At 43.8% G+C, this 26,247-nt stretch overlaps 3 protein-coding genes and 1 long non-coding RNA gene across 10 annotated transcripts in view; 3 read left to right on the top strand and 1 right to left on the bottom strand.

Moving 5' to 3' along the window:
* Nucleotides 1-1,410: 1,410 nt before the first annotated feature.
* Nucleotides 1,411-7,567, bottom strand: TFPI2 (tissue factor pathway inhibitor 2). 2 transcript variants are annotated; one of them, XM_086857294.1, is made up of 5 exons: nucleotides 7,204-7,567; nucleotides 6,934-7,113; nucleotides 6,283-6,462; nucleotides 4,906-5,079; nucleotides 1,411-2,546 (listed from the first exon to the last, which is right to left on the bottom strand). In XM_086857294.1, exons 1-5 carry the CDS (start codon nucleotides 7,283-7,285, stop codon nucleotides 2,443-2,445), a joined length of 720 nt encoding a protein of 239 aa, XP_086713420.1. In that variant the 5' UTR covers nucleotides 7,286-7,567; the 3' UTR covers nucleotides 1,411-2,442. The 2 variants fall into 2 exon arrangements, with proteins under 2 accessions (XP_086713420.1, XP_023776121.2); XM_023920353.2 differs by having other exon boundaries at nucleotides 1,411-2,543; nucleotides 7,204-7,532.
* An 80-nt stretch (nucleotides 7,568-7,647) lies between these two features.
* Nucleotides 7,648-8,987, top strand: LOC147655896 (uncharacterized). 3 transcript variants are annotated; one of them, XR_015278018.1, is made up of 3 exons: nucleotides 7,648-7,700; nucleotides 7,827-8,027; nucleotides 8,255-8,987. It is a non-coding gene; the product is annotated as an uncharacterized LOC147655896 (long non-coding RNA). The 3 variants fall into 3 exon arrangements; XR_015278019.1 differs by lacking the exon at nucleotides 7,648-7,700 and having other exon boundaries at nucleotides 7,704-7,981; XR_015278017.1 differs by lacking the exon at nucleotides 7,648-7,700 and having other exon boundaries at nucleotides 7,783-8,027.
* An 866-nt stretch (nucleotides 8,988-9,853) lies between these two features.
* On the top strand, nucleotides 9,854-14,224 carry LOC111946187 (guanine nucleotide-binding protein G(I)/G(S)/G(O) subunit gamma-11). 2 transcript variants are annotated; one of them, XM_086857342.1, is made up of 3 exons: nucleotides 9,854-10,744; nucleotides 10,877-10,980; nucleotides 13,805-14,224. In XM_086857342.1, the coding sequence occupies exons 2-3, from the start codon at nucleotides 10,885-10,887 to the stop codon at nucleotides 13,928-13,930; spliced, it is 222 nt and encodes a 73-aa protein (XP_086713468.1). In that variant the 5' UTR covers nucleotides 9,854-10,744; nucleotides 10,877-10,884; the 3' UTR covers nucleotides 13,931-14,224. The 2 variants fall into 2 exon arrangements, with proteins under 2 accessions (XP_086713468.1, XP_086713461.1); XM_086857335.1 differs by lacking the exon at nucleotides 9,854-10,744 and having other exon boundaries at nucleotides 10,777-10,980.
* A 95-nt stretch (nucleotides 14,225-14,319) lies between these two features.
* LOC111924396 (putative acyl-CoA dehydrogenase 6) overlaps nucleotides 14,320-26,247 on the top strand; it is a 79,939-nt gene continuing 68,011 nt past the window's right edge. For all 3 annotated transcript variants that reach the window (XM_086857282.1, XM_086857264.1, XM_086857273.1), the window contains exon 1: nucleotides 14,320-14,477. In XM_086857282.1, coding sequence (XP_086713408.1) covers nucleotides 14,364-14,477 — 114 coding nt within the window. In that variant the 5' untranslated portion in view covers nucleotides 14,320-14,363. The remainder of the gene's footprint in view (nucleotides 14,478-26,247) is intronic.

Raw genomic sequence — 26,247 nt, 5'->3', positions numbered from 1 at the left:
ACTAGGAAACCCTGTGAAAATCATGGGTTACATTAAAATTCTATATGATACCAGGTAGATAAGGGATGTGATCTTTCATTGAGCACTTTAGCAGCAACCCATTAGACTTAAAATTATATTTTTACACAAGAATAGGAAGCGCCTCTAGAGCAGCTGCACATAGCTGCAGTGGTCACTGGAGCACCCTGGTCCACCAGGACAGTTCTTGCTGCACCTCTGAGTTAGAATGAACAGAAGAGTGCCAAATTCTTGGATCTTTTCCAAGACATGAGCAGGTTATTGCGTTACTCAGGGCGTGTTATGATGTGTCTCAATTCTGAGATCAAAAACTAGAGTGGAGCAGCTCTCAGATTTAGGGCTCCTTTTAAATCCTAGGTCCACTTTTGTATGCCATCCAAAGATACTCCTATGAAAGTCTAAGGACACAGATAAGGAGTAATAGTAATTTCTTAACCATGATCCCAAAGACTATATATATTATATACCCCATGGTGTTGCTGTTAAAAGACAGCTATCCCTTACAGTCATAAACTGTATTTAAATTGAACTTTGACTTCCTAAACAGACTTAGATTTTTATAAGCCATGGTCAGAACATGAAAAGAGCACAGCCTTAAATGTTAGTGCTAGGTACAAAAAAAATATTCAGAGGCTACTCTGGGCTGCTGTGCTGAATAGCACAGCCAAACTTCACAACCAACAGGAAGGGATATGGGCAATGCCCACAGGTATCTGCCCTTGCTCTCCCAGAGAGTTTATACTGGCCCCTTTCTGTTTGAAGGCTGGTTACCAAGAGGTTTGGCATGGGACAAGCACTCAAAACTGTGTCACTAGTTACCCACAATTGTCTGCCACAGTGTCCTCATTCATCTGCACTAAGCAAGACATGATTAAAATAAAAAGGGAGTTTTGAGACCAAGAACCAGAAATGGAATGATAGAAAGACAATGGAAAGCACAGAAAACTGCTTTAATCAAAAATCTGACAGTGAGAGAAACATCACTAAGAAAACAAGATCTTGGCTAGTTTCCCCACTGTATTCCCACTCTGAAACAGGTTTAAAGCACACACCTCAATTATTCTAACTGAAAGCCAATGTAATTTCAAACAAATAATTTATTACCCACGCAAAAGCTATTCAGATAGTGCAACATCAAACAGGAGACCCAGCAGCAGACAATAACTAAACTAAGCCCCTCCTTTGAGTGCAGCTCTTTTGAGAGAGGCAGCTGAGCTACAAAACTGCTGGGGATGAATAACATCAATGCAATTTATTGGCTTTCTTCAAATAAAGACCTCGGTGTAAGGAAATGATTGAAGAGACAACTAAACCCTGTTAGAGTCATAATTAACAAATTATAGGTTCCATTACACATATTGGTCTATGTAACTCTGGATAATGACAGAACTCTTTTTTTTTTTTTTTCCCAAAAAAACATTTTATTAACATTACTTATGAATGTCTATTTAGAAAATGTGGTATGCAAAATTAACTGAAATTCAGACAGGACTAAAATACAAAATATAAAAGAATGTGCAAAAGTATCACCACAGTCATAACCTACCATAAGAAATATAAAAGTGCCTCGAAAGAGGGATTACTCTTTTGTAGATGAAATTTGCAGAAATTTCTGCTGCTCTGCTTCAACAGCCACTACATTATCACAAATATCAAGATCCTCCAGAGATATAATCAGCATAGTTCCATTAAAATCAGTAAAATTATGCTGATTAATGGCATATGAGGATCTGGAGTAACTTAGCAAAAAATTCAAATGTCATGAAAAAATAATGGCTACATTTTTATTTTAATACTCAACTAGCTTATTCATTGCCCTTGCCAGAGTGTTTATCAAGGCAATCCTATTCCAAATTCTCTCCTGTGGGGTGAGATGCATTTAAATTGATACTTCTTTTACTATTATGAAGGCTTTTGAAAGCTTTTGCTATGAACATTAACTGTAAATGACAATCTATTAAATGATAGGGCCAAAGTATGTAAATGGCAGGGCAATAAACCTCTGAACACACTTGCAAAAAGTTCCTTTTCTTTAGCAAGCAGAGGATGCAAAAAAAATTTTAGAAATCCATGGTGCATTTTCAGTGTTGGACTCTCCTTATCTATAAAAACAGACAATTGATTTTTCAAATTTTAATTCATTTGAAACAGCTGAAAGTCTCCCAAGGCAGCAGTAACATTCCCCCCATAAAAACATGGAAATCAAAACAAATCTTTCCAAAATATTATTGCGAAGACAACAGAGCAGAAGAACCAAACTTAGGTTCATTCTTCTATTAAATGCACTTATAAAAAAGTAAATTGCATAAAAAGCAGCTCTGAAAGACAGAACCATGTCAGTATAAAACTTTGTGAAAAATATCTTACAAAAGAAGAAAGTGAAATTGACAAAAAGTGTTTCAAACAGCCAAGTGCACATCAGCTTTAAGACTTCGGGTTATACGTCTGAGATTTTTTAATCAGTTTTCTCACTATTTTTCTGCGGGATACATTTGTTGGCTTGTTGATTCTCGGTTTCTGATTTCCTGCTAACAAAACAAAGGAAGCAGTTAGGGAAACTGAATGGCAAAACTGTTTCTACTTGTTATTGTTTGGGTTTCTTTCATGTTTTGTTATACTGTTCAAGCAGTTGTCCAATAATAACATACCAGAAACTGTTAACATGTGTTCTGCATTCCCTATTCTCACACTCTAAGGTCTCCAGTGTGTTCACCTCTGGCACTGGAATCCTACTTTGCTGCTCTTTTCCTGAGCAGCTTTATCTAGCTGTCCTGCAGTGACAGCAGAATGGAACTAAATACACTTCCCTCTATCAAAAAATACGAACCAAACAAAACCACACACGAACAAAAAACCCCAACCTATTCTTACATTTCTCTGAACAGTGGGGCAAAGGTTAAAATATAGCCAGTTCTTGTGAGATAAAAACATAAAATTATTTGAGTTTCTTCACAAAACTCACAGAAGCTGCAGAGTGGCCCAAGACAGAGTTAACTCCAGATCTGCTTTCAAAGGCTGCATGAATTGTGTGAGTGCAATTCAGAAAACAAGTACTCTGCAATCTTGACTGAAAACTTTGTCTTGCTACCTATTTACCAGCACACAGAGCCACCGAGGCCAGCTCCCAATTCTTTTACTGAAATGCATTTGCTTTCTTTTCCAATATAAACTTTTAAAAGTGAAATTAATCACAAACCTTTGCACTCAAAACACCATAGATCAGTTTAACGAACAGATGTATATTTGGACAGGGAAGGTCAGCTGAATTCAACTTTAGACTCCAAGAGGTAATAGGAAAGATGCTGAAGAGGAAGTAATGGAAGCAGGAGAGGAGGAGTGGCTTAAGTTGCCTGCATTATTTGCCTGATGCTGCTGTGCACTCCCAAGCTATAGAAATGAATATGCATAGCACAACATTAATTAGCACTAATTATGCCCTTAACTTTGGTCTTTGGCTGTACCAAGCCTTACTGAATTGTGAAATCCACGAGTTGATGAAAAAGCTTGTAACTGATACTTTACATGTGGCTATCTGGCGCTCTAGTTACAAGACAGACAGCATCTCCTCACCTCTTTCTTCCACAACAACAACAACAACAGAAAAGGTGAGGAAGAGAGAACCCCCAGGTGGATCTGGCTGGGTGTGGGCAGGGGCAGTGTGCAGGTGAGACGCTGAAGAAGCAGTTTCCTTCCTCCTCTCCCCGCACACTCCACACTGGAGTCTGGCCCTACCACTTCACAAGTGGTAATGGATGCAAATTAGATAATCACAAACATCTTAGATAAACTTAACATACTATTAGAGAATCTCTCATAATACTGTGGCAGAGACACTCAGACTTGTCATCCACAGAAATATTACTGTCAGGACTAACTTGCAGGCAATATTTTTATTTCTGAGGACTGTGCTCAGAGTACAATCCCTGTCCCAGTCCTGGATTTTCAGCCCAGCACTGAAGAATCACCTCCCAACATAAGGCTTCTGACTACACAACTACTAAAGTACACGTTCCTTGTGCAGACAAAACATGCATGTTTAAAATATAGCTACTTTTTAGTTTTTTCTTTTTCCCAAAGGCATGTACATGCTTGATACAGCCTTAAATATTTTTCCCATTAGTATCAATTTTTTTAAATACTGTGCTATGTCTACTTCCTAAGTGTTCTGGGAAACAACATACAATTATGCTTTTCTCTATCTCATTTATTTTCACATCAAATTAATTAAACTAGAGTATTAAAACTCACAATAGCTGGTATGAACATATGACTGCAAAAAAAAGCACAAGTGTTTTGATTTACAAGCACAGCCAGGAGCTGGTTTGAATAAAAGCATTAGGAAAAATCAATTATCATTCCAAGTTTCACAGCCAGAGAAACAGCTGACACTGCACAAGTGATGAGGCAGAAATCTTTAGTAATGGGAATAAGAAATGTGAGTAGGCAACAGGGAATTAAGGTAGGATGGTAACTTCTGAAAATGAAAAGGAAAAAAGTAAATTGATTTCACAGCTGACTTTAATCCTATTTAAAACTATCCAGAATAAATGGATATCTTAATTAGTAGTCATGGAGATACTGAACAGTTTAAAGTCTGATTCCTTGTGGGCTCTAGAAAGTATCCTCAGTCTTTGTGTGCCCTTCTCTATACTTCATTCAAATATGGTGTAAATGCCTCACATCACACTGATCTTGCCAGGATTTAGCACTGCATTTCAATTTTCCCTACCGTTGAAAATATGAGTCCAAAATGCAAAAAACATACCTCTGCAGCAAGCAAAGGTGAATAAAAGAACACTATGAACACTTGTTACTGGTACGTGGATTGCTTTAACTGCTTGTGACTGAAAAAAAAGCAAACAAACCAAAACAACAAAAACCCCTTACCTTTCCCACAGACATTGTAGCAATCCATTTCAGTGACAAAGTTGTTGGCATTTCCACCACAGCCAGTATATCTGAACTCTTTACATGATTTAGTCTTGGTGTCATAGTAATAGCGAGGCACAGAAGAGGAACACAATCCTTCATCCTTTGGGTTATAGCATAGCAAGGGGCCAGCTTGGGGAAAAAAGGACAAAAGGGAAAAAAAAGAAAAGAGAGAGCGAGTAAAATTACAAAAATGTAATCTCTGTATGTGGCTTCATAAAATTAACCCTGCAATAAATTTTGTGTCTAAACAGCTATTTTTCCCCTTGAATTGACACTATTACCGATGACTTCAGAGACTTTCTGCATCTTATTCCTGTGAGCTGTAAATTTGAGAAAGCAACTGGCCATCCCAGAAAACAGGATTATATCCCATAAGTGAAATTCATCAGCTTTCCCCGTCTGTGGTGCTATACATACGACAGCTAAGATTTTTACATAATCTTATTCCATATATGTAGGAATATAGCAATCATTTCAGTGGAATAACCTCTATAGAGGAAAAAAAGGCACAACTTTGCTATGATTTTGCCAGCAAATTCTGCTTGCAGCAAAAAGTACAAATCCAACAACTTTCCTCAAGAGCATGTTTCTCTTTGCCTCAACAAAATTTTGTTTTTCCCACTGCAGACCCTTTATCAACTCCTTGTATGTGCTACAGAAATAATTCAGCTTTCACCTAAGAAAATGCTGGCAATCTGTCATCAGCCACAAATAAATGTCATCAAGCACTAATAATGCTTAGGGCAGTGACTGCTTTTATATATTCTGGTATATCTTTAAAGAGCCTATCTTGAACTGGATATTAATCTGGTGTTCACGCCAAAACTTAGTTATAGTGACCTGCTCATAATTACCACCATTCTTATTTAAAGCTCAAATGAAGAGACAGTGAAGAATCACATCAGGCAAAACACTTTTGTCAGAAGCTGAGCTGCCTACCACCATCTCTCAGGCCTGAATTTTAGAAAGGTGCTCCTGCTTTACATGACACTACCGCTTCCCTGAATGTGACTGCCACAATCTCTGACACATTTGCCTCAACACAGATCTTCAACCTTATTATTTCCTTTCAGATACACCTGTAGAGCTCTCTAAAAGTCAAGAAATTGGTGGGGTATAGCAGTGGGTGTATTTAAGATCTCAGCATTTTTGTTCTTCCAGTAACAGCTAAGACAGCATATTTAAAATTAAGTGGACAATATAAACATCTACTTTACACAAGTCTTCAAAAATACCACTGTATGGGTATTCAGACAAAAATATCAAATGAAGTATCATCTTCATATCACTTTCAAAACACCTATTTTATTAAAAATTTGGAACAACCATTACTTTTTTCTGGCAGACAGTGGTCCACACAAGACTGCAAATCTCTGAAGTTGTTGCCATTTCCGTAACAGCCACCATAGATGAATTCCTCACACTTCATCGAGCTCAAGTTAAAGGCATATCTTCTTAGATAACTCCTGCAAGGTCCTCCATCAGCCTCCATCCGGCATAATTTGGGCACCTCTGTAGAAAAAAAAATGTCATCCTCTGTAAAGCCAACCCTTCATGCTTTGCATACAGACTAACATGGTAGCGTAGGCAAAACAGTATTACTTCTCTTGCAGGCAAGTCCCAGTTTGTCCCACCTGCTTTTTACTGGAGGAATCCAATGCACTGATTAGCGAGTAAGCACAATACCAAATCATATTTAAAACACTAATAGATAAATTCCACACGTCATCTCTGGATCAACTCACTCTGCATTTTCTGCCTAAAACTGACATCAGCGAGAAGCCACAAGAAGCAGGAGAGTCACCAGTAGGGCTCAGTCATCTTAAAGGTCTTTTCCAACCTAAAAAACTCTATGATTCTAAGACTCTGTGATATATCGGGTGTGTGCAGAGCTTCCCGCAAAGCCAAGCAGCCTCCCCGGTGTCCCCTCCAGCCCCCTGCCACTCCACGGCCCTCCGGGGCACTGCCGGTCCCTGCACTCACTCTTGATGGTCCAGCAGCTCTTCTCGCAGTCGTCGAAGGTGAGGAAGTTGTTGGCGTTGCCGTAGCAGCCCCCGTAGGCGAACTCCTGGCAGCTCTGCGTGTGCCGATCGTAGTACCAGCGCGGCACCAGGGCGCGGCAGGGCCCGTCGTCGGGGGGCAGCAGGCAGGCGCGCTGCTTCTCTGCGGAGACACCAGACACCGGGGCTGAGGCCACCGCGCCGGCGGGGGCGGCCCCGGCCCCGCGGGCTCCCACCGAGGGCCCGCTCCTACCTGTGAGGGGGCGCTGGGCCAGCGCGGCGCAGGCCAGCGGCAGCAGCAGCGCGGGCAGCGGCAGGCGGCGGCCGGGGGCCATGGCGGGCGGCTGGCAGCGGGGTCCCGGGAGCGAGCGGCGCTGTCCGCTCCGACGGCAGCGCTTTATATGCACCGACGCGGCTTCCCCGGGCCGCCTCCTTGCGCAGGTGGTGGGAGGGGAAGGTCTGATTCAGCGGGGCAGGAGGTCGCCGATCCGGCCGTCAGCGGGGCGCGGAAGGCTGCGCGATGCGGGAGTCCGGGGGCGCGGGCAGCCCCCGCCCCGCCGCGGGGAGCAGCGGGGGCCGGGCGGGGGGCGCCGCCGGGGCTGCCTCCCCGCAGGGCCGCGCCGCCCATGGCCCACGGGCCTCCGCCCCGGGGCTGCGGAGAGCTGGCTGGGGTCCACCCCCCGCCCCACTCACATTACGGGATGATGCTCAAAGAGCGTTTCCTGTAAATCACGGCGAAATCCGGGACAGGTCACTTAGAGAAAGCCCCCTTCTCTCTCCCCACGTCCCCCCCCCGCTCCCGGGGCCGCTCCCTATTCGGAAGCTCCGGATAGAGGGCGGTGGGACGCCGAAAATCAAACGCTGATCCTGCTGCAGGTCCTGACCCGGTGCAGAGGCTGCTTCGTGAGTGCCGCCGAGACAAACGCGCGGCATTACTTTGCCTCCCTTGTGTAAAACGCCGATGAACTTGAGAAAATCGAGGCATCGTAGAGGGCTTGGACTCCGAGGAAACCCGAGGGACCGAATGGAGTGTAAAGAGAGATGGATTTCAGGAAATATCATGACCTGGTTTATTCTGTAGGTTTTAACCCCACCAGGCAATTGGGTGTGATTTGTGGGAGAACGGGGTAAGACATAACAGCATACTTTCCCTCTCTAATCTATTAGACACATTGCATTAATTAGTGTTTATCCCAGATTGAATATAGTAAGAGAGATAAGAGTGGCTGCAAATTAGGCATGTTCTCCATAGATAACAAACAACTAATCTGATCTCCTATTGTTGTTCTCTGCTCCCTTTACAGTGACATTGGGCCGCAGTCCAGCAAGCAGGCACTGCCCTCGATGGGTTTCAGTACAGGGCCCTGGAAATCTGTGGCCTGAAGGAAAGAAGCCACAGTCTACACAGGCTGTAAGCAGGAGGCGCTTCGGATCACCCTGATTATATGAACCGACTTTCTTTCCACAGCTTCTCTGCTTTGCTTACGTCGTGGAGGATTACAACCTAGTTTCCTGACATAGTTTTATTTTTCATAAAGGCAAGAAAGGAACAAGTCTAATCCCTACCCCACCTACATAATTTCTGAAAGGGCATGAAGGGCACCTCCTTCCCTCCTTTTTCAGAATTGTTCCTTTTTTCAGGATCACCAGTAGCTAAAGGGTAAGTGGGTGCTTTAATGACAAGAAAATAAACCCTGGTGCAGCTCGAGTCATCACAATGGGACATATCTGCCATGCTTTAAATTCTTATATCTACAACTGTTACTAATGGGTGTCCTCATTTTTAGGGATTTTGTTCAGCTTATTAAGCAGAGCAGCTATATTAGAGCTTATGTCTTTCCAGAAGAAAAGAACCAGCAAACAAAAAACGACATACTTTTTCCAAAAGAAAGCAAAATGTCATCATCTTTTTTTTCATTGGGAAACTAAAGGGGTTTTAATATGATGTTATTTAATATGTTGTCCTAGACCGATGTCCTTTAATTTTCATCAAATTTTTTTGAATTGCAAATAAAGAAATTTAAATACTACTTTAAACAATAGCAGCAAAGTGAATGCTGTAATGCAAACAGCATTTCCAATATTTTCCATTTCCTCTGTGCACAGACATATAGAAATCAAAGTCTGAGTTAAAACCACCTATCCCTCAGTTTCTTTGCTTTAGATCAGGTAAACTTAGATGAGGTAAATATCTGTAAAAATATAGGAACCACAATAAAAGTTAACACAGCGAGTGGTAGAAAGCGCATGGCTGACTGCCATCTGCAGAGCTAGTCATGTCAGCAGATAGGTCAATGAAAGCTTTCCATTACAAAGCCATGGATAGCAAATTCTTCCCACCCTAACTGTGTCAGTGGTGTGACAGAACCCATCTTGAGCTCTGTCCTGTACTCTACACCTGCCTCCACCACATCACATGCTCTCTGCCTCTCCACACCATAATGTTTCTGCTCCCACCAACAGCCTGGGCTCCTCTGAGGCTCTGGCCAGCCATCTCCTTCCACCTCTTTTGACTGGCTCAAGACCAGCAGCTGGTGAGGTTTAGGAATGCAGCTGTCAGTGTAGGTTATGGGGGTGTAGAAAGTGCATATCAACAGCTGGGGAGATGGAGATAGGAGCCATAGGGAGAGGAAGAGAAACTGATCTTAGTGAACAGGCTAAAGTAAAATGAATACAAACCCCAAGAGCACTATAGTGGCAGAGCTGGAGAAGATGTAAATCATACATGCTGCTGACAGCTGCTTCCATCTGGTGAGTAGGGAGAGGAGGAGATAGGAGTGTGTTTAATGGGAAAAAACAGAGGAGGAGAGAGGGAAGGCTAACTAGCTCTAAGGATCTTTGAAGTGGCAGATAGCAGAAGCACCGCAAGCCCATTTTTATGGCCTGTAGCTATGTTCAGTCTCAGGGGTCCTGAATTCTGCTTCCATTGCTATTGTAGGAAAGCAGCTGCTAGGATGAGAGATGATAGGTGCTGTGCAAACATGCACGAAGGGACCACTCTGTTCCTAAAAGCATAAAACACTATTTGGGATCTAGACCTCAAACTCTGTGCTGCCACAGAAGAATTTCCTAACTCCTTCTTGCATTTTCTGAATGCATCACTTCCCTTACATTGAATACTCCACCTCAACACGTCTCATAATGCCATGTGTCCAAAGTGCAAGCCAGGCACGATAGCCCTCTTAGGCAGAGTTGCAGTTCTGCTGTACAGACATACCTACCAAATAGTTGCCATGTCTGGCATTGATGGGCTGGCCACCTGCAGGGGTACTTTATATGCGAGTGGTTTCTCCCCCTCTCTGCCTTAGCCCAGTTCATCTGTAATTGTAATGCACAAATATTGAGGAATGTACCCATGCACACCACCTGCTTCTGCCCTAGCCGCTGGGCAGAACACACAGCCCAAGGATGCTGGTGGCACAGAGCGTCATTTCTGTGGCCGGGAGGTGCATGCGGAGAAGGTGGTGGGGAGAAAGATCTCACCGCTGGGCCAAACGCCCCAGCCGACCTCGCTGCTCTTGTCCCGCACTTAAGTTGTAGAGGGTGAGACCGGGGAGGTCAGCACAGGAGGGTCTTCCAGCTCCCGGCTCCTGCCTGGACGGCCGGACCTCCCTGTGCAGGCAGGGCCCGTGTCAACGCCCCGGCAGCGGGGCCGGGCCGGGCGGCAGGCTCTAATCCGGTTAGGGGGGATTAGCGTGCAGGTTTAAAGGCCGGAGCGGAGCGGGGAAGGGGTGCAGGAGCGCCGGAGAGAAAGCGGCCGCCGCCGAGCAGCGGGGCACCTCGGCCGGCAGCGTGTGAGTGAGGGAGCCCGGGGGCGGGCCGGGGGCGGCCGTCCCACAGCCCCGCCACCGCCCGGGGGCTCCGGCCCCGGCGCCCTCGCTACCCAGACGTAACCTTTTGTCCTCGTTCCCTGCGCGCTTCGGCAGTGTAAACGATGCCAGCCATCAACATCGAGGACCTGAGCGAGAAGGACAAACTGAAAATGGAAGTGGAGCAGCTCCGGAAAGAAGTGAAGCTGGAAAGGCAGCCGGTGAGCGGGCGCGGAGAGGGGCCCGAAGGCGCCCGGCGGGGCCGGGTGTGGAGCGGGGAGCAGCCCGTTCCTCCCCGGGCGGCCGTGCGGGGGCTCGGGCAGGGGCGGCGGGGCTGTGGAGCTCCGTAGAGCCCCGGCTGTTCTGGGACGGCCGCGGCTGGCACCGACGGGTCCTGCCACCGCTTTGGGTCGGGGCCGGGGACGGCGCTGTTGGCACAGCAGCGCTAACGCCGCCGAGGAGCGCCGCTCCTTCCCGGGGGTGACTGCGGAGCCCGGGGCAAGGAGCGCACCACCCTGGGATAAAGCGCCCCGAGGGGCTGGCACGGGCCTGCCCGCCGGGCTGTTCCCGGTGGATTTGGCACCCCTTAACTTCCCCTCCCCGTGAGTCCCTGGCGCCCAAGGCCGGCACAGGGCAGCCTTGCCAGGCGAGGGAGGAGCACGTCGCGCTCTGCTCCCCGCTCCTGTAAGCGGAAGGCTCTGGGGTGCTAGGGGAGGATGGTCACCCCCCAAAGAAGCCAGGGGAGCCCTGTCACGGCACTCCGCCCTGCCCTGGCCCGTAGCTGTGTCTCGGCCGCCCGCGTCCCCGCCCCGCTTCCCATGCTGTGCAGTGCCCGGGCGGAGAGCAGGAGCCAGAGCACCGCCCGTGCCCAGCCGTCACCCACCCAGCCTTGTTCCATAGAAATATTTATACATTTACACTAATTGTTCCTTCCCACAAGTACTTGCCCCTTAAAAGTTTATGCGTTTGTACGTTTTCTATAGACGAGAGATGTGCAGAACTGATCTTGCTCCACGATGAAAATAATTTTTTTAAAAATTTTTTTCTTTTTTTTAAATTCTGCATGCCAGCAGAAGCAAATTACACCTAAAAACCACTTCTAGCTAGGACCAAAAATACATTTATATGTGGGAATCAGTAGCATTAGTCATGTCGATTTTTTTGGAGGTTTAGGTTTTAGCCCAGAAAATAAGAATGTTGGAGTTATGTTTTAGTTGTGAGTTAGGTGATTGTAGATGTTAAGCTATGGTCTAAAGCTCCAGCAGTATTGGGGGCTGGACATCCAACTGGTGTAGATACCTATATTGTCCCTCAGAGGATTCTTAGACAACTGAAATACATCTGCAGGATGTAAAGTTTTTGAAATAATAATAATCTTAAATACTTGTCTACATTTTTGGAATAAACCAAAACCCTGATCACTTTAGGAAAATGGATATTTTTCAATTTTCCTGTAGTAAAGCACAGACAGCATGCTCAATTTTACCAGTGCTTTGTAACAGAAGTTTCACTGTGAGAATGAAATCTGTATTGTAGTTTCCAGAGTCCCCTGGTACCTGTATGGGTGTTACAGGGATTGGGAAATGCAGAAACCAAATTACTGTTGGTACCAAAATAAAAATGTCAGTCAAAATTTTCCCTGACCCCCACTAACAACTTTACAGAATAAAAAGGAACTGTCCTTTGGAATGAATAAAAATTTCTAAATGTTTATTTAAGCAGGCTTATTTTCTTATAAGTGAAAGTGATCCTGGCAGTGCTGACTGAAGTAAAACAAACCCTGGTCCTTCATATGCTTTGGCATGCAACTTTACTATGGTGTTAGGTGCTCCAATTTGAATGAAAAAAGTTTCCAAGGTAGAGAAGAACAAGGCACGTGTAATGGGATTTGTAGATCCAGCTTCTTCTTTGCCCTAAGACAGCTAGATCTTACTTTATGCACTGTTTAATTGGGAGTTAACTCTGTTCTTTCTGATAGCTTAAAGCTTAATTTTGCACAGGCCATGCTCTGTTGTCTGTGACACAGCAGGTAAATTTCTCTTGTTGTAGTCTTATTTTGAGTTAAAATATAATTAACAGAGGAGGCAAGGTGCCTTAAATTAGAAATACTAATCGTCTAGTGGCCTGGCCAACAGCTGGTTCCTGCTGCTGATTCTGCACAGCAGAATCTGATTCTACACTGCAGGGCCTTTGGGTTGGAAGGGAGGAAGTGGGGACATAGCAGAAGTGTGTCCTCAGGCATGGCAGGTTATTAGAGCATCTAGGGACTGTTTCTGCTGACACAGGGAGCAAAAGATGTGTGTGCACAAGGAACCTCAGGAGCCCCAGATGTTCACTTGTGCACCCTCAGACTCCAAGACACCATTAGCACGTGTGCTCCTGTATCAGTGAACAGAAACTAAACACACTTCTTCTCCAAGCGTGGGTTCTATGCAGGCTTACCTTAATCAGTGCTAGTTTGGTATGAATCCTATGGGAAGTGGTATGGTCTCATAACACAACAGGCTATTTTATTAGCCATCCTTAGAAGTAACTCCAGGTAAACAGTAAATAAATTGTCTTTTCTAGTTAGACTCTCATTAAAGGTGCATCATTGCTATAGCACAACTGCAAAGTAAGAATTTGGATTACCACTGAAAAATCGTTGCTCAATGTTTTGTTTGTGAAAAACTATACATAAAGTATTTATATACTTTGAAACTGAATTGAAAGTCACTAATCCAGAAACTCTTGACCGGAAGTCACACTGGTGCTGAGGGAAGAGCGTGATCCACAGCTTAATAAAACTAGATTGGCTGATTATGAACACAGGTTTAACTATGCTGCTCGGAGTGGCGTTTACATTCTCAGAGATACTCACATGTTCTGTCAATATCGGGCTGTGAAAACAGAGGAAGGAAGCTGAGTCTGCACGTGCTTAGTGCTTATGCTTGGTGGGAAAGTGAATGAGAGAGAATTTAAATTCACTGACAGAATGTAATTTCCCCCTCTGATGAGCACTTTCCACGGCCGTAACGCAGCCACTTTTCTGTCCTTTCCCTCGAGGTGTCCAAATGCTCCGAAGAGATCAAGAACTACATCGAGGAGCGGTCGGGAGAGGACCCGCTGGTGAAGGGGGTTCCCGAGGACAAGAACCCCTTCAAGGAGAAGGGAGGCTGTGTCATCGCTTAGGAGAAGGGACCCCGCGCCTGCCCCTGGAGCAGACATTCCTCCCGTACCCCTAGGGAGTCACTAGCGTATTCCCACCGCCGCCGGCCCGTGTCGAACGAGCGCAGGAGCGGATTTATTTTTATTTTCTATTTCTCCTTACAAAAATACAGAACCCCGCGCGAAAGCTGCCGAGCCCCGCGCCGGCCGCTGGGCAGGGCCGGCTGTGCCCCCCTGTCGCTGCGCGGGGCCCGCTCGCCACCCGCTTGTCGGTCGCTTCATGGCTGTTCGTTGGCATTAAAGAAAACCTGCCCGTAACCCGAGATCTGCCTGACTTGCTGCGGGGCCGAGAGGAGCGGGAGGAGGGACGGGACGGGGCGGGGCAGGGCTGCCGGGGCGCCCCGGGCTGGCTGTGGGGGCTGCCCGGGCCTGTGCCCGGCGGCGGGATCCAGCCGCCATGGCGCTGAGGAGCTGGGCGCGCCTGGGCCCGGCGCTGCGCGGCCTCAGCTCGGGGCCGCGGGACACCGGGGACGCCCCGCAGCACCGCCACTTGCGGGAGGCCCTCCGGAAGGTACCGAGGGGGGAGCGGCGGGCCCGTGGGACACCCAGCGAGCAAGGGCAGCGAGCCGGCAGAACGGCTCGGGGTGCGCTCCGATAAGTAAACTTCCCTCTGCCGAGGCCACAGACGGAACCGTGTGTTCCCTGCCCGAGACCCGCCGGGCACTGCAGCCGTTCTAGGGGCGCACGATAGTAGGATAAGGACACATAATGGGAGCCTCCTGCAAAACTAAATCCTAAACCAAGAGGAAACGGCGCGCTTCTGGTAACGTAGAGTGTAAATTGAATGCCAGATGGCAACCTGCAAGGAGCAGTAGTGCTGACGAGCTCTGGGTATTCCCGTCAGCGAGGTCAGTGTCACCTGTAGATCTCCCGTAGACACCTGTAGATCTCCTGTAGGCACCTGTAGATCTCCTGTAGAACCTGTAGATCTCCTGTAGATCTCCCGTAGATCTCCTGTAGATCCCCGTGGTACTGTTAAGGGCACCTGCCAAAACCAGAGAATGAGGCGGGTCGGCTGTGGGGAGCCCTGGTGTGTAGGTGGCCGCCGCGGGGCCGAGCAGCGGTGGAAGGAAACGTCCACCTTTAACCTACGAACCGCTGAGCAAAGTGCTGGAGTTCAGTACCTGCTGCAAGGGACAAACAGCATTATTGCAGCCACCACATAAGAAAAAACATCCAATGGGTTCAGAAGAAGGGAATGTAAGGATCTATCTCAGATTGACCTGTAGGCAGGTTTCCAAATTCTAGCTGGTTCAGCACTGCTCTGTTGTAGTTTTCTTTAAACAGTACACTCTGGATTGCCAGATACTGACTTTTTTAAGTGAGTTTGGAACTGTGCCGGCCTATCTTTTGTGGACGCTTTTAAAAATTACTTGCAGAATCTTACATTTCCATGGATAAATTTATTTGTTAACAAATTTCACCTCTTCTCCAGTTCACTGTGGACAAAAGATAATGGAGTTAATTCTGAGCCATGTGATGTTTACCTCAGGTTTGGTTTTTTTAGGCATTAACTGTCACACAGTGTTAAAATATCCCGAACCTAGTGTAATTAATCAGGTTTTCTATCACTGAGATCTGTTATCATTGAGCTTTGGGAGAAGGGGGTGCACCTTCTCTGTTATAAAAAGAAACCCAAGCAAGAAGGGAAAGAGGTGCATGATTTGTCACTTTCTTAGTAAATTAGTTTTGTTACTCTACATTGCTGGACTCTTTGGAGAGATAAGATGATGCAGTAATAACCAGTAGAAGAAGCTGGAAATGAATCCTCCTCTCTCACCTGGATTAATAGTGTAGAATTTTGTAGCTAATACCACTGTATCAAATTTGTGCTGATTCTGTCTGGAGAGAGCGTTCATGCATCTGTCTTATCTGCAGAGCTATCTGCCTGATGAACTTGTTCCCTGGCACACTGCTCTTCATTACCTGCCCAGGGACAAGAACTGCATTAATAAAATGCTAATGTCCTGAAACACAGAGGACAAGGCCAGATTTTGTGAAGATGGTGATCTGGAAGATTTTAAGTCCCGCTTCTTTGTCATAGATAGGTTAAGGCACACATTGTTTTGTATCTCAGGTATTTGCAGCTGTGTATTTATTGAGGACAGGGGAGGTAGCTATATTAATGTCTGCTACTGCAATGTTTGCTGCTCTGCTGTGTGACACAATGCTTTTTTTTTAATAAAACTTTTCCCTCCCTTGTTTTTATGCCCGCCAAGCCTACTGAAGTGCAGATAACAGTATGCTCTACATTGCTGGGTTCAGTGCAGATAATTACATCATGGGCTAAGAGGGAATGTGATACTACATTTATCACATAAAGCCCTGTGATGAATATATTGTAGAATAAATCACAGTAGGCAATATAAACCTGCTTTTTTTTATTGTCTTGCATTTAAAATATGCTTATGTAGTGCTTATTTTTGATTTGCCCTGATCATTTCAGAAAAAAAAGAAAAATCACTATGTCAAATCCAGTCTGATGTTGCTCACACAAAGCTTCTAGCAATCAATGTTTGTTTTGGCTTAAGTTAAGCCTGTGTCAAATGACTTTAGGATAAATGGTAAAGTGTGCCCAAAGTTTTTGGGAGAGAATGACAATTCAGTATATGCAACACATTTTAAGTACTCCTGTTATATATTCTGGGACACCCTTTCCAGTAGCTAAATCCAGATGCAAGTACCAGGGGAATCAGAGGAACGAGAAGAGCAATTCCATGAGTAAGAACTGGGTTGTTTGTTTGTTTGCATAAATTTTATTTTTTAGTATATTAATTTAACGTACTTTAAATGATCTATAATTTCCCAATTGTTCTGAGCAGGATGAGGAAGAGACTCTTATAATTCCAGGGGGCTGTTTTTAGCAAGGGTATTGAAATAATCCTGTGAGTGGTTTCCTTTACAGCTTTATAGGTCACCACCCTTCCTCTTGGAAATTGAAAACGTACTTTTTCTTAACTTGTTGAACAATGCTTGCAGCACACTGTTATCCTACAGCTTGCTTCAGTAATTAGTATAACTGGTTTGAAGAAAAAAAGATTCAACTTATTCTTTGTATGTCTAGCAGTACTCATATACATACAGAATGTATATGGGCTATTTGTCTTTTTCTCTGGCATTACTAGTAATAAACTTTGGGAAATGGTGAAATTTGACATATACTTTGCTAGAGTTGCATGTAATATAAATGACATTTCATTTTTTGCCCAGTGGTGACTGGGTAGTTACCCTGTGTTGTTTATCTGTAGGATGATAATTTCCCCCATGACAATGAGACTCCACCAAAGGACTCTGCTGCTTTGTTTGCCACTCTTGGCTTGTATGTCATGAGTTTCTTTATATTATTATATGATATAATATATTTTTTGCAGCTGTAAATGTCTCTTCATTTTAGAGCATGCAGTATCTGAATTTAATATTGACACTTCCTTTAACTTTCTGGTAAAATTTCTGTAAATTTTCCATCAAAATAGTATGGCTCTTTCTGACTACCTGCAAAATAATGAGGGGTGACCACTGGAACACTTTGGATGGAGTTGGTTTATTTGTCATTGTAAGAAATCATAAAACCTTGCCACAGGACAGTGAAGTAACACCTTGTTGGTATTACAAAGAATCAACTAAATGCTCTCTTCTCACTAAGCTAGAAGAGAGAAAACACACAGCTGAATCTGAACAGTACATGACTGGCACCTGTAATTTTAAAACCTGATTTATCATGCACCTGAATTAAAAGCTTCATGAAGAAAACATTTAGATGTGGCACTGGTAAGGCTCACAGATTCTGCACTAACTGCCCTTCTGTCTAAGGGAAGCAAAACATATTCCCTGATTCTGGGGTATTGCAGTACTCTTTTTCATCTTGTGTCTGACAGAAACATTACATAAACCTTTAGGGGCTACTTCTCTTGCCAAGAATTTTTGGTAGCAATTTATCAGAGAGGAAATCTTCATAATTGAATTTTGTTGTTACTGGAAGAGGCAGCTGCAATACGCCTCTGTAATACTAGAGACTATCCAGTACACCAGTACTAGTGCCCTACCAAGAAGTGCTTTTGAATCGGTGTAGGAGAACAGTAAAGAAAAAAAAAAGGAAGAGTTTCAGTTTATTTAAGCAAGCTCTTACAAAGCTTTTTCTCATAATAGGAAAAATGTGACTTTCTGTACAAATGCTTCGGTGTGTAGCAGAAGTGGAATAAAGGCAATTTTGTAATCAGTGCTCCTATTTGTTACTTATTGTCAGAGTAATGCCTATATCTGAGAGTGCAGTTGTTGTGTCCTAACACTGTTTTTTTTTTCCTGCCCCATACAATGTTAGAACAAATTTCCACTGTATCTAGTTAGACTTTCCAGTGAACAGTTTTTAGTAGAACTATGCCTAGTGGATATTTTTGTGTCTCAGATCTAGTTATTATATTGCTTTATCATTGCCACAGTTGATTAGGCCATACAGTTATGCATTTATGACAACTAAAATTGTGTCTTAATAAGGAGTTATGACTGAGCAAACACCTGGGGCTGATACAGGTTTTGCCTGACAATTCAGATCCTACAGGGATGTAAGCCAGAGTTGGAAGGAGGACACAAACCCCAACATCCTGTATCCTGTATCTCATCAGCATCTCTATGTTGGAAAATAATCAGCCCATATACATTCTGTATATATGATTCGCAGGAGCAAAAAAAGGTGGTCACTTGCTCAGTTCTGTATCTCTTTCATAACTCAATACAAGGAGCCTGGATACTGTACCAGTGTCCAGAGCTCCTGTTATCCAAAAGGATTGTCCAAGACCAGTGCCTAGATTGGCACAGCACACATTTTTGATCTTGTAGGCCTAGCCTGGTTTGAAAGCATCCTCCCTCAGATCCTAGGAATAGCTGTGCCCGCAGCACTTGCTTTTTCACAGATTTTGGGATCCTCCCTTTTCTGCCATACCCTTGGACAGGGAAGTTGAAGGGGCTGTGGTTGTGAGTGTGCAGGGACTGCCCAGATGCTCAGGTCTGCACAGGAGGGATTCATCTTTGAAACTGTCTTTGGAAAAATGACATAAGGAGAGAGAAGGTGTTGGCTGGGATCATGTGTGTTTCTTCCTGTCTTGAGCTGCCTTCTAGCCTCTCATTTCTCAGGAAATGGTTGAGCAGGGCTCAGTTCCAGGCTGGTGGGCTGAACATTCTTAGTATGGGGATGATGTATGCCCTCTCTGCTTCAGCAGCAGGGCTCCCAGATGTGCCAGCAGCTGCATAGGGTGGAGGGCAGAACATGCTTCTGCACTCCCTGGCAAACTTGTAGCATTTTAAGATTTCAGTAGGTGTTGACAAAAACTTAGTAGTTGATTTGGGATTTGTATTTTTTGGTTTCCCGAGGTAAAAACTGTAGCCAGATGTATGGGACCAAAAGATAATCAGTACTCAAATTTCTGAACCAGTAATCAGCCTTGCTTTATCTATTAGGTTTGTTGCAAGAAACTACATTGCAGTGAGAAGGAAGAAACAAAATTATTTAAACAGAAGCGTGTATAGATACTGACAGATGGATAGACCAGGCACAATTGAAGAATACCTATAAAGTGCATGCTTTTTTTCCATGGAAAATCAGATTTTGTAAAAATAGATGAGGATAGGTATGTTTTATTACACAATGAGAAGCTGCCAACTCTTACATTATAGTTCCCTCCACTTTTTTTTTTTTTTTTTTTTCCACTGAGAAAGGGAAAGTTTCATTTAGTTATGCTGGTTCCTGTGTTTGGTGATCACTGCAGTCTTTGGTATCCACTGCAGTAGCAGACTGCAGATTACTTTGTTGCCTGTGGCACAGCTTAATTGAAGGTACAAAAAGGAATTGTGATGCTCTAATTAATCAGTTTTAAATACATGTATTTCCCATTTTATATTTTCCAGCTATTAGGAAAATTTTCTGGGTTTTTTCCTTGAATAAGCCTACTTAATATTGTTTTATAATCCATTGGAAACTTTTCTGGAAGGTCAGTTCTGGCCACAGCTATGTGCAACAGCATTGGAGAAGCCCACTTTCTTTTTCCTTCTCAGTGACGCATTCCAACTGGCTTGAAGTATCATCTTCATCCAGTAGTTTTTTTTCTCTTTGTGGGCTACATCTTGTCCTGCAGGCAACAAGTAAAGCATTGGCTTCTGCATGTTAGATGCATGAAAAGTTGGGGAGATCAAATGTTTGAAAAGCCTAAGTCAAAATTACTTCATTTTTGTTCTTTATTTTAATTATCATGGTATTCTGCTTCTAGGACATTTGTTCTGCCACGTTTTTCACAGGGTAAGGAAATGGATGTCTGCTTTTAAAATGAACTTTTTCAGTTCAACCCCATATCATCACGGAAATTGTTTTCTTGGCTTGTTTCCAGAAACAGTCTGATGACAGCTCAAAGTATGAAAGTTTCCATATCATCACTGAGGCTCAGCCTCAAATCCCATATGCAACTCTCGTAGCTGGTCATTTGCCCAGGTGTGTCACATGATATATTTGGCTGAGAAGCCAACTGGGAATATTGAGTAAGAGGTGAATTTTGTATCCAAATACCAAATCTATATTGCGAGCAAGAGACTTGTCTGTGAAGCAGAGAAGTGTTTTGGCAGCATCTGGGACATTTGCTATCTTGGCAAGACCCCTTGCAAAGCAGTGAGTTATATTTTACATAGATCTCCTAGTGAGCTCCAGTTAGTTAAAAACATACTAATAATGTATGTTTTTATAGGACGAGTAAGGGCTATCCCCCTTGTTTTAATTAGTATTAAAAGAAACCCAAAACCAACAAAAACAACCCACAAACAACCCCCCATAAATGCACCCACAAAGAAAACAATCCCCAGAAAACGGTCCTGCAAAACTTCCTGAAGACCTTTGCCCTGTACTGGTGGTGCATCATGAAAGAGGAAGCAGTAGGCTGCAGCTTCGCTCTCTTAGATTACTGCAGACCACAGGCAAGCTTGTAATAGTGGATTTTGCTTGCCAGAAGAAAGTGCACTGAATGAGCAGGCAAGGTTAGCACTGCAGGGAACATTTTCTGGCTGCTATGTGGTTAAATCATATTTGTTTAATGGGGTTATTTTTAGCCTGTTGTGGTCTTTTAAGTCACATATTGCCTCTGCTTCTGCAGCCGATGTTATCGCAGACTGAATGACTGCCTCTTCTGCTGGGGCACTGAGCCTGTCAGGCCAGGCTCACCCTCACCAGGCTGGGTGATCCAGGCACGTGGACAGCTCCTGCCTTCTTCTAGGGTCTCCTAGCACATGTCCTGGGGACTGGAAGCACAGCACTGCCATCCATCCTGCCAGTGCTGGAGGGACTTCATAAATGCAGGAGGGACAGCGGGGCATGGTTTTGCCTACTAAGTGCCACAGACATTCTCATCAGTGAGCTGCCATGGCAGAAGCTCAGTCTCTCCACAGCATCTCCAGTAGATAACAGCTACAAGGAGCTGACCTGCTTCTCTCATGCACCCTTATTCTCCCTAGGTCTGTCCTGAATGTGTTTCCACACCTCAGTCTCCTTCTCTGTGCCCTTTCCCTACCTTTCTGATGAGTATTACTGGGAAAGGATTGTCCATCAAACTTTTTTTAGGGCTTTGGAAGAGTCCTGAGAGAATTAAGGAGGGCTGTGACCTCCAAGCCCAGGAGTGAGAAGAAATGAGTAATATATTCTGAGAAACTCATTCATGTGTTCTTGGGATGCATGCCTTGGGGGGACCAAGATGGAGATCAACATGTAGGGAGTGGGCAGCTGCTCTTTGGGCTTAGGACTTTCTTCTTCCACATGCAACTCACAGGGTCATGACATGGATGTTTATTTTTAAATTGAACTTTTTCAGTTCAACCCTACATCATAATGGAAAGCCTTCTCCAGGTCCCTCTGGGGAGCAGCTGAGAAGACCTGCATAGGCTGCATGTGTGGCCAGCCAGGAGCTTGCCAGTGGGGTCCTGGCTGCCTTGCAGCACTGGGGTGGGTTTCAGTGTCCAGGTTTGGTAGCACCCATGGGTTTGCTCACCTCAACCTTGCCTTGCATCTTTCTAAAATACTACCTTGACTGCAGCACAGTGCTGCTGCAATGCTGAGTTGTCTCACTGTGCAGGCATTGCTGCTTGTGGTTTTGCTTAAAACTAAAGGACAAATGTTGTTTTGAAGGCTGTTAATTATTTGCTTTATTTATTGCTGATATGGAAAGAAAAGGAATCTATGGCCTATTACCTCCTGTTCAAGTCATTGCTGTGCTAATGTCTAGGTATAACCACTCAAGAACTGCCATTAGTCGTTTGTTTATTTATTTGCTTTTTACATTAAAGATCCTATTAACTGTGTCATCTTTGGTTATTATATTAATAGAGCTAATTTCAGTTGCTGTTACTTGATTTAAAGGGAAAAGAAAATGCTGCTCCTAATATAATATGTAACAGTTATGCCATAAAATCATAGAATCATAGGATGGTTTGGGTAGGATAGGACCTTAAAGATCATCTATTTCCAGCCCCCCTGTGACGTTGGTCACTAGATCAGGTTGCTCAAGGCCCCTTTCAACCTGACCTTGAACACTTCCAGAGACAAGGCATCCACAACTTCTCTGGGCAACCTTTTCCAGTGTTTTACCACCCTCTGAGTAAAGAATTTCTTCCTGACATCTAATCTAATCCTGGCCTCATTGACTCCATTTAATCTTCTTAATACAAAATACCTTTTTCTTAGACATTTTCTCTTGCTTCTCTAGTAAATTAGTCTAATCTTAGCTGAGGTATAACTCACAGGAAGCTTTAGTAAAAAACTGTGTAATTTTTTAAGAATTCAGTTTATTGTTTCAAAATTAATCATCTTGTGAATAGTGTGCTGCAACTGTACGCTGTACAGTCTGACAAGGGGCACTTAGAAGAGGTAGTGTGTGTAGAACTGGTATGGTCTTTGATTTCTGAATAACATGATAGAAGATAAACATACCAGTGAATAATGAAAACTAGTCTTTAATTGCTCTAAAGGACATCTGTACATACTCTCAGTACCCAAATTAATTCAGGTACAGTTTCTATTGTTGTAGAATGCATTTATTTTAGAATGCAGAACTAAATGGCAATTACTAATGTTTGTGAGTAGCTGATGGTACAATATCAGCACAAAATACTGTGCATCAGCATCATATATTTTTGTTACTTTTCTCATTTAAATAATAGACTAAGTTTCAGTGGAAAATAGTTGGAACTATGGCAGTGATTTGGGAGGTTATTTTTATTGCTTGTTTCTGAAGAGAAATTAAAATTACCTGTTTCTAAAAAAATCTGAATTTATGTCTCTGTCCCCTCTCCAACCCTGCCATGGCATTTCCTCAGTCCTGGGAAGGAAGCTACAGGTGCTGTTTTCACAAAACTTTGTCAAGACAGTTTCTAGTGAAAACACTTATTTTTCTTACTGTCATTCAACATGAAGTGAATTTGTTGGCTTGATCCATTTCCAACTGGGCAAGTATCCAGAGTGTTTTTAATAATTCACAGCTGATAACAGCCCTGAGGCCATTTTTTTGAGGATTCCCAGAGAGCAGCCTGAGCTCATGCTGGGATGCAGGATAAACCAAGGCTGCCTCCAGAGCCTAGTCCTCTAGGTTTGTATCTTCAGTATTTGGGTGAAGTAGTGCAAGAAAAACACCAGCCCCATACATGAAACTTTCTCTGCCCTTGCTGTCAAGAAAATAACAGTTTTTGTTGTGGTTTACTGGTACTTCAGCAGATGGGAAAGTTACATGGCTCCTTAATCAACTCTACATCCCAAATGCCGCTGAGAATTGGCAAGCTGGATCAGGTGGGAAGATTTCTTTTGCGACTGGGAGTATCTGTCAGATGGCATCTGTAGTACGCAGTGCTAGATATTTCTACTGATAGAAGTTCTAGATCTTGTTGTAGTTATTCTAGCGATGGAAGTCTATATGCTGGCACCCATGATTTCCATGTTTCTCATGATGGAGCATATATAAATAAGCAGACCGGCTGCTCACATACTACTGAAAGCTCGCTTCTGTATAATTGCCAAGCACTGCACGGATACCTTAGGGTTTAAGTTAAGGTGTCTGCATAATATGTGTCTGAAGTTCAAGTGTAAATATTTTTCTGGGGGCACAAATGTGAGGAAGTTGCTAAAGGCAAGGGAAGGGACAAATCAGATGGTTATATACAAAGCATTATTTGACCTGTCTTCAGAAAGGTTTTAAACAAATGTTAAATTTTATGATCATTCAGTCACTGATGGCGTGAACCTTTAAAAATCCCTCTCCTTGTTCCAGTGAGCTTTTCTAGGAAGAGATGACAACACCCAGTAATCAGTGCTGAAACACCAGCCAGTTGAGCAGTACTGCAGCTCTCCAGCAATTTGGCTTATGTTTTTATGTGGTTGTACAAGGGAAGGTGTTCCCCCAATCCTCTTATGATTATAAAATACCATGTGTGATTTTCTGCAAGCAATTTGTGACTGAAGCATAAAAGCTTTTGATAGAACTTATTTAAATCCTTGCAAAAACACAGTGAATGGTCCAATAGCTAAGAACACTACCTGGACTGTGATTTTTTTTTAATTCTTTTTTTAAGCCCTACACAATTTACGGTTTGTGCAGTGAGGTTGTCTTTGGGGCTTTTATTGTTGTGTCATGCAAGGATGATCTTGTTTTACTCAGCGTGGCAAACATCACCTGGTAATAAGTCAGTTCTCTTAAGCAATTTGGGTTTTACTCAAAGGCACAGGAGTAAACCTGCAGAAATCATGGCTTAGTCATTCTGAATCTGCTTAACTTCAAAGGTAACTTTGTATGTAGGCTAAAAAACACTTGGCCCAGTACCAGCTATAGCAAATAAAACTCTATTTTAGTATATTCACCACATATTTTTGCCAAGATCCATCAAAACGCCAGAATAATTTTTTTGTATGCTCTTTCAGATATTCCCCTGGGTGTTATCCAGTGAGCATTGCCAGATGCTATTACAGCCAAAAAGGTGTTTCACCACCTCCAACATCGAGGGTCAGCATCTTAGGATCTGAGCATGTGGGATATGGCAGTATAGAAGAGAAATGTGAGCTCTCCTAGATAGGGTTTTGCCAAGTATTTTTTTACTAATGATCATTAGGCCTGTTTAAATCAATATAAATCAATAAAATTTATCAATATCAATAAAATTAAATCAGTATAACAGAGGGAGAGAGATAATAATTATCAGATGAGCTGTACAGTCAGTATACAAACTTCTCAGAATTTGATGAGAGAAGTGAAAAAGTGATTTTTCTGTTACCAGGATTCAAGTATGCTTATTTCTGTGGCCAACTGGAAGGCAGAAAGTAGCCATATATGGGCTGAAATTCTCCAAAGAATGTGCAGTAAATAGATAGTTTGGAAGAAGGTTGTGCAGGGTCTCAAGAACACAGCAGTCTAGGAGGGAGAGGATTCTATTTCCAGCTCAAGAAATAGTTAGCACCACAGGACTTGTTTATTTAGTGGGTAAAGAAGACTAAGAGGAGTAAGTTCTTGAAATAACAAAGTCTCTCTTCATGAAACAGCCTAGTAGTATAATCATGGTCGCAGGTTAAGGCATTACCTTTCTATTGGGAACTGGTGTTCGTTTTGGTAGGGTTTAGTTTGAGGGGAGGATGTTTCCCATTTGGACCCCTCATGAGGCTGACCGAGGTGTGTGGTGCTTTTGGCTGCATGGCAGAAGCAGTCTGTGCCAAGGCCTGGTTTGGGCTGCAGAGGCAGGCAGAGGTGGGCATGATCCTGCTGCCTCATGATGAGCTGGTAGGCAGCAAGAACACACCTGCAGGCTGCCCACTTTGCTCCTATTCCATGGCCCTGGAAATCTGGGACTTTGTGGAGCAGAACACTCAGCTCTGGTGCCCTGAAACCTGAAAGTGTTGCTGAATGTAGTGTCTGTACTCCAGATGTGTTTTGCTTGTAGAGGCTGGAAAGGAACACTGCAGCCTGAGCAGTGTAAGGGCTGTAATCAGGCAGCTTGGGATGCTGACTTTTGGGAGGTATGCAGCACTAGCAGTAGCACAGTCAGGAGTTGCTCAGGGACTCGATTTGGGAATACTATAAATGCTGGAAGAAGATCATACTTTTCCAGTACATGTTCTATCACACTTGTGGGGAGGTCTAAATACAGATAGTTGTTAAAGCCCTGAACAGCACCAACTTCCTTGAGAGTATTTCAAGCAAAGGGAGAGGAAATTGAGACAAACTTTGAAGAATTCAAGATTTTAGAGAAACTAAGGCTTTAATTAAAAATAAGCTTTGCTA

The sequence above is a fragment of the Cyanistes caeruleus genome, chromosome 1 (genome assembly GCF_971803275.1).
Source record: "Cyanistes caeruleus chromosome 1, bCyaCae1.hap1.1, whole genome shotgun sequence".
NCBI lineage: Eukaryota > Metazoa > Chordata > Aves > Passeriformes > Paridae > Cyanistes > Cyanistes caeruleus.
Note: the sequence above shows the minus strand (reverse complement) of the source record. Positions and strands in the feature narration are given on the sequence as shown.